The following is a 16774-nucleotide window of genomic DNA, read 5'->3' as shown; positions in this document are numbered from 1 at the left end:
TTTTATATATTGATGTCAGGCTATTCTGAACGCAGCAATACCAAATATGTGTATATTTGATTTTTTTGTATTGTTTTATTTTGAATGGGGCGAAAGGAGGGTGATTTGAACTTTTTTATTTTGTATATTTTTAATATTTTTAAAAACATTTTTTTTACTTTTTACTTACTTCAATAGTCTCCATGGGAGACTTAAAGCTGCACTCGTCCGATTGGCTCTGCTACATAGAGCAGGGCTGCAGTCCTGCTCTATGTAGCAAATACGCTCACTTGCTATGAGCGCCGACCACCAGGCGGCGCTCCTCATAGCGATCCAGCAGTGACAACCACAGGGGTCTCCTGTTGACCCCGGGTTGCCATGCTAGCCCATCAGCGACCCGTGGTCAAGTGACACGGGCACCGATGAGAGGAGATAAAGACACGCTTCCTGCCTGTCAGTGATTCCACCCACGGCTGTTGTTTTGGGCACATGTCAGCTGATCAGATCAGCTGTCAGGGGCCGGAAAAGGTGCGGGCTCATCGCCAGAGCCCGCACCAAACAGGGGAGACGTCCAATGACGGACTGTGTCTGTCATTGGACTTTAAGGGGTTAAATGTGATCTAGCAGTGCCCTTCTCACTAGTAAACTAACCACAGGACCTCTTAGGAGTGTGATACACATTGGGATAAGGAGCAAGTCTAATTATAACAGAGATTTTATAGATATGCAGATTTAGTTCCAAATGCTTAGTGGTTGGTCCCCGGTTATAACCAGTGTCAAGGCTTTCTTCTATAAGCCCTGCCCCTTGCCTTCCCCTTTGTCTTGATTAATGGCTTCAGCGTTTACCAATATATCACTTTCTGTACTCTCCTTCAAGACAAAGCAGGTGAGAAGAGGCACTGTTTGGGTTTACGGAAAAGAGCCTGAAGAGCCCTTCATTTTGCTGATTGGCATAAGGAGTCAGACCCAGCACCAATGGCATTATGACGGCCTAATGATAGGTCACTATAACAATGTTGTAGAAATATAACTCCTTACATTCACTGCCAAATATAAACACTTGTGTTTCATTGGGTCTCATTTTATGACAGTAACTCAACACCATTATTTGACAAATGTAAATATATCCTTCTGTTTGCTCCACAGTTACCTGACTCGCATTCAGCTGTAGTGGTATTGATATCAGCAGTGACATCCACAAAGTGGCAAATGGAAAAAAGTCGGCACCCTCTGTAGCAGGCACCGAGGACATCATCCTGTAGGGAAAGAAAAGCAGGGTGGATTCAGTTCTCTTTCCTTTGTATGTGCTATGTGTCTGGTATAATACAACATTATAATGAGATCACATAGACCTTAAGGCGAAGTTCACACTGGGTGTTTTTGCTGTGTTTTATTTATGCACATTTTCAGCTGTGTTTTACAGTACCAGCAAAGCCTATGCAGTTTCAGAAATCTCATGCACACACATTGTTTTTTTTTGTCATCAGTATTTTGTGCTCTGCACACCATAAACGCGGGTATCAGGTTTTCTGCGTTTTTTTCTGCCAAAACCTGATTCTATAGAATATGACATTTTTTTCCAACACTAAACATTATCAGCATACACAAGAGACAAATCTAGCATGCCAAAACCCAAGCAAAAACCAAGGAAAACATGCTTTTTGTCTGCAGCTTCTTTCTAGCCAACAGATCAGGTTTTGCTGCAGAAAAAAAATGCTGACAAAATACCTAGTGTGAACTTACCCTAAAAGTAGTTGTCTGACCCTGAAATCCAACATGTTTTAAGCCAATCTGTGCTGTATTGCAATACACAACACCGCTATACATTTTGCTTTGGTTTCTACCTTTCGTTCCTCCTGAATCTCACTTCATTGCCTACACCAAGCTTGTTTACCTGCCGCTCTCCCTGACCGGGCAGCTTACTGGGCTAAGCTCACAGCCAGAGCTAGCCCCGCTCCAGTGTCCAGCCCCGCCCACTGCACACTCATTGGCTGTCAGTATCTGCCCAGCACTGACCTCGGCCAGTTATTCCAACATTGGCGCTGACAGAGCAGCCGTCCCTGTCCTCTCATCTGTGGACAGCAGCACCAATACCTACCTCACCCCACATCCACAGTGGTGATAGAGACGTCATATGTCTCCACATCACCCCTGACATAGGAACACTGCGGAGTGAAAGGTCTATAGTCATGTGTGTGACAATCACACCCATTTCAGGTGAGCAACTCCATAACTCCCTTCTCATCTGTATCCATCAATACAGGTCCTTCTCAAAAAATTAGCATATAGTGTTAAATTTCATTATTTACCATAATGTAATGATTACAATTAAACTTTCATATATTATAGATTCATTATCCACCAACTGAAATTTGTCAGGTCTTTTATTGTTTTAATACTGATGATTTTGGCATACAACTCCTGATAACCCAAAAAACCTGTCTCAATAAATTAGCATATCAAGAAAAGGTTCTCTAAATGACCTATTACCCTAATCTTCTGAATCAACTAATTAACTCTAAACACATGCAAAAGATACCTGAGGCTTTTAAAAACTCCCTGCCTGGTTCATTACTCAAAACCCCCATCATGGGTAAGACTAGCGACCTGACAGATGTCAAGAAGGCCATCATTGACACCCTCAAGCAAGAGGGTAAGACCCAGAAAGAAATTTCTCAACAAATAGGCTGTTCCCAGAGTGCTGTATCAAGGCACCTCAATGGTAAGTCTGTTGGAAGGAAACAATGTGGCAGAAAACGCTGTACAACGAGAAGAGGTGACCGGACCCTGAGGAAGATTGTGGAGAAGGACCGATTCCAGACCTTGGGGAACCTGAGGAAGCAGTGGACTGAGTCTGGTGTGGAAACATCCAGAGCCACCGTGCACAGGCGTGTGCAGGAAATGGGCTACAGGTGCCGCATTCCCCAGGTAAAGCCACTTTTGAACCATAAACAGCGGCAGAAGCGCCTGACCTGGGCTACAGAGAAGCAGCACTGGACTGTTGCTAAGTGGTCCCAAGTACTTTTTTCTGATGAAAGCAAATTTTGCATGTCATTCGGAAATCAAGGTGCCAGAGTCTGGAGGAAGACTGGGGAGAAGGAAATGCCAAAATGCCTGAAGTCCAGTGTCAAGTACCCACAGTCAGTGATGGTGTGGGGTGCCATGTCAGCTGCTGGTGTTGGTCCACTGTGTTTCATCAAGGGCAGGGTCAATGCAGCTAGCTATCAGGAGATTTTGGAGCACTTCATGCTTCCCTCGGCTGAAATGCTTTATGGAGATGAAGATTTCATTTTTCAGCACGACCTGGCACCTGCTCACAGTGCCAAAACCACTGGTAAATGGTTTACTGACCATGGTATTACTGTGCTCAATTGGCCTGCCAACTCTCCTGACCTGAACCCCATAGAGAATCTGTGGGATATTGTGAAGAGAAAGTTGAGAGACGCAAGACCCAACACTCTGGATGAGCTTAAGGCCGCTATTGAAGCATCCTGGGCCTCCATAACATCTCAGCAGTGTCACAGGCTGATTGCCTCCATGCCACGCCGCATTGAAGCAGTCATTTCTGCCAAAGGATTCCCGACCAAGTATTGAGTGCATAACTGAACATTATTATTTGATGGTTTTTTTGTTTGGTATTAAAAAACACTTTTATTTGATTGGTCGGGTGAAATATGCTAATTTATTGAGACAGGTTTTTTGGGTTATCAGGAGTTGTATGCCAAAATCATCAGTATTAAAACAATAAAAGACCTGACAAATTTCAGTTGGTGGATAATGAATCTATAATATATGAAAGTTTAATTGTAATCATTACATTATGGTAAATAATGAAATTTAACACTATATGCTAATTTTTTGAGAAGGACCTGTATGTCCCTATGTGCGTTTACTCCCCTCTTTTTTCTCTGGATATATTTTTTCACATGTACTCACTTCTGATTTACTGTATATTGCTGCTATTTTTTAAATTTGTAAATTGCACTTTGATGATTGATCATCCTGTGATGTCACTCTAAAGGAACACACCTACAGTGGGGAAAATAAGTATTTGATACACTGCCAATTTTGCAAGTTTTCCCACCTACAAAGAATGTATATACAGTAGTAGGCACACTTCACCTATGATTTTTACATAATTAATATGCATCTTATTGCAATTTTGTACGCAATTACGGAGCTCAGACATGTCCTGTAGTTCTTGACCAAGTTTGCACACACTGCAGCAGAGATTTTGGCCCACTCCTCCATACAGATCTTCTCCAGATCTTTCAGGTTTCGGGGCTGTCGCTGAGCAACATTGTGTTTCAGCTCCCTCCAAAGATTTTCTATTGGGTTCAGGTCTTGAGACTGGCTAGGCCACTCTAGGACCTTGAAATGCTTCTTACTGAGCCACTCCTTAGTTGCCCTGACTGTGCTTTTCGGGTCACTGTCATGCTGGAAGACCCAGAAACAACCCTCATCATTGCTCTTACTGAGGGAAGGAAGTTGTTGGCCAAATTCTTGCAGGGGGACCTTGCGTGCCCTCCAGGATTTTAATCCATGACGGCGTAATGTGTTACTCAAACAATGTTTGAGACAGTAGTCCAAGGTTCCTCATGTAGTTCTGGACTGATTCCTGGCCTTTCTCCAAATCATCCTTACCCTACGATGCAAGATCTTTCATGGAGCCCCAGACCGAGGAATGCTGACAGTCATCTTGTGTTTCTTCCATTTTCTAATGATTGTGCCAACAGTTGCTGCCTTCTCATTAAGCTGCCTGCCTATTGTCTTGTAGCCCATCCCAGCTTTGTGTAGGTCTACAATATTGTCACTGGTGTCCTTAGAGAGCTCTCTGGTCTTGGCCATGGTGTAGAGGTTGGAGTGTGATGGAGTGTGCGGACAGGTGTCTTTTATACACGTAATGTGTTCAGACAGTTGCAATTAATATAGGTAATGAGTGCAGAGTAGGAGGGCTTTTTAAAGAAAAACTAACAGGTCTGTGAGAGCCAGAACTCTTTCTGATTGGTAGGTGATCAATACTTATTTCATGCAATAAAATGCATATTAATTATTTAAAAATCATTTTATATTTATATTCTTAGATTCTGTCTCTCACAGTTGAAGTGTACCTATGATAAAAATGACAGACCGCTCCATTCTACGTACTGTAGGTAGGAAAACTTGAAAAATCGGCAATGTATCAGTATTGTACAGTGTGCTGCCTGCATTTTTTTGCATTGATATTAGGTTGCTAGGCCGTAAACTACAGGCTCGCACCTATCATATGCATTTTGTCTTTCACTGTGCTGCTGTTGCAGGGTTACTGCGACAGTGTGGAGCCAGAATACTGCAGCATCTGATTGCTCCTACTCTGCTCCTTCATTTTAAATGTGTATATTCCTTCTGGCAGAACAGGGGTTAATCGGACATGTTGGAAATCCCTGTGCTCACAGCTGAGCTCGGTTAGCCACTCCTTTCCCTTTTATAATCTGGGCTCTGTTACAAGTCCTTGTCAGAGCTAGTTTTTGCAGCATGGCTAATGGAGGGAGAGGAGTTCATATGAAAAGGAGAGTTGAAGGGGCAGTGGATCTCCGTGCTCCGTGGGGGGCTCCGCCGGGAATTCGTCAAAGCCTGGAGGCCCCTTCACATCCGTTGCTGCCATGCTGCGGTGGCCTCCGGAAACATGGCCTCTGGGAAGATGGCCACTGGGGGTGGCGCTTGCTCAGATTCAGATCTCGTCCCAAGATCTCGGGACGAGATCTCATTGCCAAGATTTGAATCTGAGCATGCGCCGCCCCGGCCCGGAGGCCATGTTCCCGCTGGCCATGTCACCGAAGGCCAACGCAACATGGCAGCAATGGATGTGCGGGGGCCTCTGGGTTTTCACGAAATGAATGCGGACCCCCCATGGAACACAGAGAGCTGCTGCCACTGCACCAGAGCACAGCCCCTGCAGCGGAGCACAGCCCCTGCACCAGAGCACAGCCCCTGCCCCAGCACAGAGCCCCTGCCCCAGCACAGAGCCCCTGCCCCAGCACAGAGCCACCAGCACCCCTGCCCCAGCAGAGAGCCGCCGCCACCTCACCAGCTGGGGATAGAATTTCCTGGAGGCCACCGCACCAGCTTGGACCACTGAACGACCACTGTGACCACTCTTCCACCTGTGCCAATCTCTTCCCTGGTAAGCTGAATTCGGACTGTAAGACGGACCCCCATTTGACACATTTTTTTTCCCTCTTTTCCTTCTAAAAATTTGGGGTGCATCTTATGGTCTGGTGCGTCTTATAGTCTATATATATATATATTTGCTCTCCACCGTAGAGATAAGTACTAGCACACAGTCCCCGGGCTGGAATTGCCTTAGCCTCGCTGATCGGTATATATAAAACACCCTATGTTATTTGGGGATGAAGTTTCAGCGAAACGTGTGTTGGAGTGGTGTGTCCGGGGGACAGTGGAATTTCAGACTGGTTGGTATTATTTATATACAGTACACTTGCATTAACGGAGCCCTTTGTATTCATGCTGGCTGATCACATGGTCATTTAATGATACACCAGCCACTACCCTTGTATATTATTTGTATCATTTTTTGATATGGTCTCATTTAGTGTTTTTGTGGTTAAAATATGCACACCATGATTATTCTGTATGGGCATTAATTTGTGTTTATGAATTACAAGCTTTTTTTGATTGATTAATTGCTGTGCACATTTTTATTCTATTATAAATTATTTTATCACATAGTTATCACTTTTATATTAATCCACCATACACTTCTTGGATGCCCCACTATCACTATATTGTCTGGGCATTAATTTTGACTTATAAATTCACACCATTTCTGGACTGATTAAATTATTCTTTCGTTGTGCACATTTTTATTCTTGTGTATGTTTTACCACTGGGTATTTATCACTTATATATTTATATTTTATATATACTTCTTGATGTCCCATATGATATAGTTCTAGGTTTTATTGGTGCATTTATTTACATAGATATACATATATGTTTAATTTTTTACCACGCGGTCTGTTATTCCTTGTCCCCTGCTACACATTTATTCTTATATATTTTTTAAACAAATTTTAGTTTGTTACCAATTTTTATAATAAATTCTTTTTGCGTCACCAATTGCTTGCTGTATGTGTATATTTTATTATTGAAATTTTTTTTCTGTGGAATCATGTTTTTATAATTATTAATAATATTTAAAAAAAATTCTCTATGAATACTTTCTCTTGGGTAGTATATTGTATTTGGTATTCTTAGCTGTCTAATTTTATTCATATATTTTTGGCATTTCTTTTCTATATAGGTATTTTACATATTATACTTGGTCAGAATGTACGATATCAAGGAGTATCTCTAATAGTTTTATTTTAGGGTAAATGTTTAAATCTGTTTTGAGCACCAAGATGGGGCTATAGCTAGCTGGTCACAATAAAAGGATAAACTGTTTTTTTTAGTTAGAACTGTAAGTATTGCTTTAAGCAATTTAGGTTTAATTGTGATAAAATATTTTATTGACAGGCCGTCCGGACCCGGGGCTTTACCTTTTTTGAGATTTTGTATAGTGGACCTATATTTGTCCACAGAAAACAGGGAATTTCGTTTTTCTAGTTGATTTTTAGTCAAAGTGGGAAGTTGAACTTTGAAAAGAAAATAATTTGTTTAGTAGGTGTATTGTTCCTGGATCTTGGCTTAAGTTGTATAAGTTGGAGTAATGACAAAGAACTCTGATGTGTCATTGGAGTGGGTGTTAAGTGAGCCATGGCTGTTTTTATTTGATTTTTTATTTGGTTTATTCTAGTTTTTTAACGTTGTTTTCTGAAAGCACCACTCCAGTGGTGTTTTTTTTCATCACTGGAGTAGTGCTTAAGCATTAGTTGTCTGCTCCCCATCATATACTCACCATTTTTCAGAGACAGTTGTGAGCGCAGCTTCTGAGTGGCCGGAATTCGCTACGTCACAAGCTCTCGATGCAAGTCTATGACAGCTAGAATGAGGGAAGAACGAGGCTCTCATAGACTTACATTGATTAGTGACCTCCGGCTCATTCCATGAAACACTGGCCAGGTCACAAACTACAGGAGATGGATGCAAATGGTGATGAACACAGATGAAAACGACAGAAGGTGGGTATCAGACAAGAGGCAGGGGATTTGGATTTTAAACAGCACTCCAGAAGTGAAATAAAAAAAAAAAAAAACACTGGAGTGATGCTTTAACTTTGCTTACAAAGGTTTTGTTATTTTATTTTTATTTTGTTATTAGAATTGTAAAAATTAACTTTGAATGATTTAATTATTTTGTCAAAATCATCTACTAATTTTAGATCTGGTCTGGTTTGAGAAGTTTATTATGCGTTTCATATGATGGTGTTTTTTTGTTGTGTTATTTGGGTATTGTTTATTTTCTGGAATATTTCTTGTATATTTTGCCTTTTTTATTTTGAAAAATAAATTAAATGAGATTTCTTCTAATTGCAGCCTTATGGGTGTTCTATAATGGAGATATTTTAGGATATTTATTTTCAATAAAATAATTTTTTTTTAAATTCGTTTATTGACAATAAAATAAACTGTGTTACATTCATATTTGCATCCAAGGTTATTGCACATAGTATGTAGTACATATAAACTATGCATTATTAAACATATAATAGAGTACAATTGTCGCCTATAACCAGCGTTATCTGGTGACTGTTATAAACGTTGGATCAGTTGTACTCTTGAATTAGAACTGTACCTACTCTAGCTACTAAGTTGCCGCAGTACCTCGTGCCTGTCCCCCCATGCGATATCCCCAACCATCACCAAAAAAAAGAAGACCCACCATGACATATCTACAGAGTAAGATGGGAAGAGTTCCATCTACCCCATATTTATTCAAATTTCCCTGGACACCCTCTATTCTGATATAGCGTGCGTTCAAATGGGATAATCGTATTAACCAAGTCAATCCAAGTTCTTATAGAAGGACATGAGCTCCCCATCCACCGCAATGCCAATACCTTCTGTGCCATAAAGAGCGTCTCACGCAAGAAAATGTCAATAAAATGATCCCAAGTGTCCTCCTCCTATACTCCAAATATACAAACTGAATTGATAGCAAGGATGCTAGTAGTGATGTCACCTCCTTCCAGTAATGAAGAATAATAGGACATCTCCATATCATGTGGATAAAGTCTGCATCCGGTGAATGACATCGCACACACTCTGATGTTTGGAACCGACCCATTTTAAAAAGCCATATCAGGGTAAATATGATTGGTCTATTCTATACAGCTGGGTCATCCTGTTATTAACTGATGGGGATACTTTAATTGGAGATTCAAGAATGTCTTCCCATTCCTCCTCCTGCATATTAGAAAGAAGTCCCCCCCACTTCCCCTTAATAGAATTAACAGTAGATGTAGGAGGAGATAAGGCCTTGGGGACCCTGCGATTTAAGAATTCCTATCAAGGGTAAGGAGGATATAGCTCGACCTGCACCTGTCTGTCTCATATACGATTGAACGGCTGACCTAGTTGTAGATATCGAAAAAATTGGATCTCGGTATACCATGCTTGGTTTGCAATTGCTCATAAGACACAAAGATCCCAATAAAATAATTTGAATTTTTTTATTTTATTTTCCCTTTGTATAGCAAATGTTGGAGCAAAAAAGAATTACACCTCCAGAGTTTAGATGTTTGCAGAAAAATATTTCCATTAATGGAAAAATTAACTGTAGAGTAGTGTTGAGCATTCCGATACCGCAAGTATCGGGTATCGGCCGATACTTGCGGGTATCGGAATTCCGATACCGAGATCCGATACTTTTGTGGTATCGGGTATCGGTATCGAAACAACATTAATGTAATAATGTGTAAAAGAGAGAATTAAAATAAAAAATATTGCTAAACTCACCTCTCCGACGCAGCCTGGACCTCAGCGAGGGAACCGGCAGCGTTGTTTGCTTAAAATTTGCGCGTTTACTTCCTTACGTGAAGTCCCGGCTTGTGATTGGTCGCGTGCCGCCCATGTGGCCGCGACGCGACCAATCACAGCAAGCCGTGACGTAATTTTAGGTCCTTCAGGATTTTAAAATTACGTTCTGGCTTGTGATTGGTTGCGTCGCGGTCACATGGGCGACGCGACCAATCACAAGCCGTGACGTCACGGGAGGCTGGACACGCGCGCATTTTAAAATGCGCGCGTGTCCTGCCTCCCGTGACGTCCCGGCTTGTGATTGGTCGCGTCGCCCATGTGGCCGCGACGCGACCAATCACAGCAAGCCGTGACGTAATTTTAGGTCCTTCAGGATTTTAAAATTACGTTCTGGCTTGTGATTGGTCGCGTCGCGGTCACATGGGCGACGCGACCAATCACAAGCCGGGACGTCACGGGAGGCAGGACACGCGCGCATTTTAAGCAAACAACGCTGCCGGTTCCCTCAGTGAGGTCCAGGCTGCGTCGGAGAGGTGAGTATAGCAATATTTTTTATTTTAATTCTTTATTTAGTTTCCTCTCCTTCAGACCCTGGGAACCATCAGGGATACCGTCCGATACTTGAGTCCCATTGACTTGTATTGGTATCGGGTATCGGTATCGGATTGGATCCGATACTTTGCCGGTATCGGCCGATACTTTCCGATACCGATACTTTCAAGTATCGGACGGTATCGCTCAACACTACTGTAGAGTGGTTGGACCAGGTTCTACTTCCAATTGATACTTTTTAAAAATAATTTCAAGTGATGGCAAGTAATGGCAAGTATTCGTTAAAATTACACTGAACAAAAATATAAATGCAACACTAGTTTTTGCTCCCATTTTTCATGAGTTGAACTAAAAATATCTAAGACTTTTTCAATGTTCACAATTTTGTCTAAATCTGTGTAAGGCTGGTTTCACATTTGCGGAAGGAGGTGCTGTGGAGGGCAGCGTATATCCTACGTGAAGCTCTGCCCGCCGCAAATACTCCGGTCAGCTCCACCTACATCGGCATGTGGACCCTATCTTTACCATTAGGTACGCAGGCCATGCCGATGTATGCGGATGCCTCCGCATGTGTCGTTTTGACGGTGCGGCGACCTGCGCCGAAGGCAACGAGTTGCATTTTGGTGCGGTCGCCGCACCCTCAAAACGATGCATGCAGAGGCATCCGCATACATCAGCATGGCCTGCGTACCTAATGGTAAAGATAGGGTCCGCATGCCGACGTAGGCGGAGCTGACCGGAGTAGGTGCGGCGGTGGGCGGATACATGCAGCCCTCCGCAGCACCTCTATCCGCAAATGTGAAACCAGTCTTAGTGAGCACTTCTCCTTAGCCGAGATAATCCATCCACCTCACAGGTGTGGCATATCAAGATGCTGTTTGTGCCTTAGACACATTTTAGCCCCCTAACGACCGCAAATAAGCCTTTAAGTTAAGGGTACTAATTTCTCAGAGCTGCTTTTTAAGGGAGCTAAAAAATAAGGGTATACTGCCCCCATTCTCTGAAAATCTACGCGGTCTCAGCTACTTGGGGTAGCTGAGACGCTGGAGAATATGATCAGTGCCAGTTTTTACTGTCCCCTGTTATGTAATCGCCGTTATTGAGAGGCAACCACATAAAAAAGGCAGATTTTAAATGCATTTCTCTCTCTTGTAGTGTGGCTAATGGTCGCATAGTCGATGGGAGGTATGTGTTGCAGAGATGTAACCCGGAGTAATTTCTCTAGTGCATGAATGCACTAAGAGGCTTGTTTGTTGCACCTGGGACCGGGTTACGGGTAGCCGTGAGAGATGTGCGGGTCTAGCTACCCACATACCTCACCTCTGGGTGTGGTTAACAGCCTATATAATGGAAGCTGTTGTTTGGCACATGGGCTGTATGTTGGGAGGGAGAAGGCCTCCTGTGTGTTTGGCTCCAGAGCGAGCCTGAGTACTAGACGCTAACTCAGCCTGTGTGCCCACAGGCCTGGCAGAGCAGAGCCCTGTTATGTACATTTGTATTTTGTTTGCCTGATCTAAAGGCTGTTTGCTTTCTGTTTGGCTTCTGGGGTTTATGAAGCAATAAACCCTCATGAACTTTTAAGGGAACAAGCTTCCTGTTTTTCTCCTGTCGCACCCAAGTGAGTAAAACCTATACACTCTGTTGATATAATCTAACATAGCAGAGAAGAGAAAAATGGGGTCCTCGACATCCCCATGGTACCATAGGTACCAGGTCTGTAATCCCCCGGTCCACCTCCTCCTGCAGAAAGAAAACGGTGGACGTACGCGCAGTGTGCCCATCAAGATCTGCCTCTCTGCTCTCAGGAACTGCTGGGATTTTTCTTATTGGCGGATGACTTTTGATTACTATGACAGACCCCATCACAGTGATCAGAAACCTCCAATATTAGTAAATATGGCAGCGCTTGGGCTGTGCCTCTCTTCTCTTCTTGTACTTGTTCTGGGAGAGAAGAGAGATACACTACATACGAGTGCCGCCCTGTCCGTGAAGAAAAAGTCGCAAAAATCAAATTCCTACCTCCGTGTCTGTAAATCCTCTAAACCAAATTGATTACCACCTCATTGTGTCACATGCCCTTTGTCAGATTTTTTTTTTTAATAATTTTTTTTTCCATTCTTTTCAGTTAGGGTTGAACTTATTAGGGTTAGGGTTATGCTTACTTTTTTCAATAGTGAAAAAAAGAAAAATACTAGTGTTAGATTAGTTTTAGGGCTAATATTGTTAGATTAGGTTTAGTTATTTTGCTAGGCAGGCATGTGAAAAATAAAGCAATGGCCCGCAGAACATTCAGAGTGGAACAAGCGTAGAGCCTGCTTTGCAGCGAAACTGAATCTGCCACTGAAGCGGAGTCGGTCGTCACTGTTGAAGCTTCAGAGGCAGGTATCATGACAGATCATTTTCCCCTCGAATTTCTCCTTTTTTAGCAGCCCCTGGAATAAAATTAAATGTCACCAATTTTACCCCCATAGATTTTTTCCAAATTTTTGTTACCCCAGAAGTCCTATAATTGATTGCCCACCAAACAAATTTATATACCCTAGATTACATTTCTCAAAAACCTACTGTCTTTGATTACCATTCCTAGATGCCCACAAATGTCCCTGAAATAAATAAAATTTGGGGCATTACCCTCAACATACTGTAAGTTTAGTAAAAAAAACAAAACAAAACACACTCCACTCCTACTGAGCAACAAAATCTGTCCACAGTACCCCTGTATTTGCAGCTGTCATATCTCAAGCCCGTTATGAAGCCCTATTAAGATTTCTCCATTTTAGTGATCATTTCCAAGCCCCTTCAAGAACTGACCCCAACTACGATCACCTAAACAAACTGAGACCCCTAATTTACCTCCTACAACATTCATTTCTAAATTCGTATACCCCAGAGCAAAATGTGGCAGTCGACGAGTCCTTGATGAGTTACAAGGGACGTCTGTCATTCCGCCAATTCATCCCTCCCAAGCAAGCCAAATACGACATCCAAAGTAAAATTGTCTGGGAGCTAATGACACCCTTTTTTCATCAGATGTACAAGGTCACGGTGTACACCGACAATTATTATACCAGTATCCCCCTATACCAATCACTCCATGCTGCACATATGGGGGTCTGTGAGACAGTCAGGAAAAAATGAGTGGGGTTTCCTTCACAGCTGGTGTCTAGACGTTTGGAGAAGGGGGGCTATTCTCACTTGCGAGCGACCACCTTCTTGCAGTGAAGTGGAATGACAGGAAGGACGTGTACATGCTGACCACACCGCATGCAGACTCCACTGTGACGGTCAAAGACAGGGGCGCCAACAGGAACAAGGAAAAAACAGTCTGCATCACAGACTATAATAAATATATGGGAGGTGTTGACCTGTCAGGCCAGGTGCTTCAACCATATGTAACAAGGTTGCACAGGGTGGTAGTCGTGGGCGAGTCTCTCTGTTCCCTCTAGGGGTCCAGCCAGCTCCTAACGGGAGCACGTCCTGCCACGGGCACTCTTGACTGTAGTTTACTTAGCAGAAGTCTTGCTGACAGGTTTGCTGTAAAGGATTGTTTCCAAAAAATCAAGTCATTTTCTACTTAGAGTTGAACTGCTGGGGTTACAATCGATCCCTAGATTAGAGTTTTAGAACCAGAGCGCCATCCTGAATGAAGTAGAGGTGTGCAATATATACTCCTCTCCATTTGTTGACTGTGAGACTGATGAGTAACCCGCTCCAACAGTCCACATAGAAAAGTAATGGAGTGGAGGCTCCACATACACACCTCAAGTAAAGTCTAAATCAAAATGCTATTTTGTCTGACCACCTTTGCCTTCAAAATAGTATCACATTTTCTAAGTACTGTATACTAGCACATAATTTTTGCAGGAACTCAGTAGGGGGTTGTTCCAAACATTTGGAAAACTAATCACAGTTCTGTGAATATTGGCTTACACAAGACCTAAAGTCTCTTCATGTACTCCCTGACAGACTGGTGAGATCAAGGCTCTGGGGGGGGGGGTCATATCATCACTTTCACGACTCCCTGTTGTTCTTTACACTGAAAATAGTTCTTAATGACATTGGCAGCATGTTTGGGCTACTTATCAAGGTGCAGAATAAATGTGGAGACAATCTGACGCAAAGGAAATTTTGGGCAGCCTATGAAAGGCATCATGCTTATTTCTCTTTGAAACTGAACAGTGTCCAGCAGTGCCTCCAGCTCAAAACTAGCAGCAACTAGTGGCACCCAGCTACACCCATCTACTATTCAAAGAAGTCTGGCCAGGATTGGTCTCACATGGAAGAATTGCAGCCAAAAGCCATAGCTCCCACATGGAAACAAAGTTAAGTGACACAACAATGCACAAAAACATAGCAACTTTACAAAATTTTCACCAGGTGCTCTGGACTGATGAGTCAAGATGTGAAATATTTGTTATTAACATAAAGTTTGCGGAAGGGCTGAAGAACGGTGCAATAATGAATGTCTGCAGGCAACAGTGGAATTTTGAAGCTGAATTCCAGAAAATGGAGTTGGGGATTTAACCAGGATTAATGGAGTCCTTAATGATGAGAAATAGAGGCAGATTCATATCCATCATGCCATACCATGAGGGAGGCATCTGATTGACTCCAAATGTATTCTGCAGCAGGACAACCACCCCAAACAAAAAGTCAATGTCTACTAACAACTATTTAAAAAAAAAACAAGTCCGGGAAGTGATGATATTTCCTAATCTCAACATCATTGACTTTATGTGGGATTACATGAAGAGACACAAGTTTACATCTACCGAAGATTTGTGGTTAGCTCTCCAAGATGTTTGGAACTACGTTTGTCGAGTTCCTTCAAAAACTATGTACAATTATGCTGATTTGAAGGCAACAAGTCGTCACACCAAATATGGTTTTGATTTAGATTTATCTTTTGTTCATACACATTACACTTTAACTGATGAAAATCAACTAACTCTTATTTTTGGAACGATTCTTGCTTTACAGAATTTTTTTTCCACACCTGCATAAAACTTTGCACAGTACTGTATATGAGGAAGCATTGCAGATCACTAGCCATATACTGTACTGTATATTAGTATACTCACTGTTCTGTGACAAACCTGAAACATATGGCGAAATTGCTACCAGTAAGACTTTCATCTTTGTCATTCACCCTGATGCATACGAAAGAAAATAATTCACCTAGAAATGGCTGCTGAAAGACATTACATTGTTATGGCCCAGGATATACGCAAGCCAATAGCTTAGAGCAATGCAGCCACATAAATACATTTCCAGCTGTGCTTGCATTCGGTGCATGTTTTCTATGTAGGATAGTGTTTATTGTGAAATCATTTTATTTTCATAATTATTTCTAGTAAACTACAGGAAAATCTAATCATTATGTGGCCCTTCATCCATGACCATCTCCAAGCATTTTGTCTTAATTTTGCCGTATAATCATTGTTATAAATACGCTTTTCAGATATGTATCCGTCCCACCACTTTATAGCCTCAGTGGGAGCGTTAGTAATGTTTCAGAGCAGCCGTGACATTCACTACATTCACAGTAGGGATACATAATTCAGCACCATCTGGGAACAGGAGAACATGGAGAATGACTGAAATGACAAGAAGCAACGTACATTGTAGCAAGCTAGGCGTAAGCTGTCAGTACTAACCACCTGCCTAGGGCAAACCGTCACTTGTCTGTGCCCACCATCTTATATATAAATGGCATGTAAGCGGTTAAGTCCCACTGCATGGGTGGAGGATGCATTGTGGAAAAAGACGGATGTAAGCTGTTGGCTTTCAGAGTGATGCCGGAGTGGGAGCATAATCAGAAAAATAGATTTCTAGATGTATTTACTTTTGGGCTCCTACGTCATCAGCACAAATATACATATATATGTTGGACGGACAGATAAATAGATATGAGAATAATTAAATGGATGATACATGGACAGACATGATACATTATGGCGCTTACTTCAGAGGTGCTCTTCAGCTTGAAGGCGAGCTGACATTGCTGGCTGCAGGAGGTGATGTCTCCTAGCTGGATGTCTAAAGGGTCCCCTGCATTGACAGCAGACACTATGACTATGAGGGACAGCAGAAGGCTCAGGTCACAGCTCCAGTGTTCTGGGGCCCCCATCCTGCAGGGTTCTTCAGGCTCCAGGAGCAGATGCTTAGCCTGAGACACACAGACAGCAGCACTGTGCAATGTCAGAGCTGCGCTGACGTCATGTGTGCAGCGCAAAGGACTCTGGGAGAGAGGAGGGGTACACACTGCTCTGACTGCTGCACATGTGTGTGACTTGTTATTGTACAGAGCCGTGGTAGTCACA

General features: G+C 42.6%; 1 protein-coding gene across 2 annotated transcripts in view; it reads right to left on the bottom strand.

The window, feature by feature from the left end:
• Positions 1–16720, bottom strand: part of TMEM59L (transmembrane protein 59 like) — a 99677-nt gene extending 82957 nt beyond the window's left edge. The window contains exons 1-2 of one of the 2 annotated variants that reach the window (XR_013217009.1): positions 16417–16681; positions 1130–1235 (exon numbers count right to left, since the gene is read on the bottom strand). Coding sequence is in view for 1 of the 2 variants with exons in the window: in XM_077270295.1 (XP_077126410.1) it covers positions 1130–1235; positions 16417–16581 (271 nt within the window). In the remaining variant the exon portion in view is untranslated. Of the gene's footprint in view, positions 1–1129; positions 1236–16416 lie in introns of both variants that reach the window. The other variant, XM_077270295.1, reaches the window with a different exon arrangement.
• Positions 16721–16774: the final 54 nt, after the last annotated feature.

The sequence above is a fragment of the Ranitomeya variabilis genome, chromosome 1 (genome assembly GCF_051348905.1).
Source record: "Ranitomeya variabilis isolate aRanVar5 chromosome 1, aRanVar5.hap1, whole genome shotgun sequence".
Classification (NCBI taxonomy): Eukaryota; Metazoa; Chordata; class Amphibia; order Anura; family Dendrobatidae; genus Ranitomeya; species Ranitomeya variabilis.
This window is presented reverse-complemented; position numbering and strand designations above follow the sequence as displayed.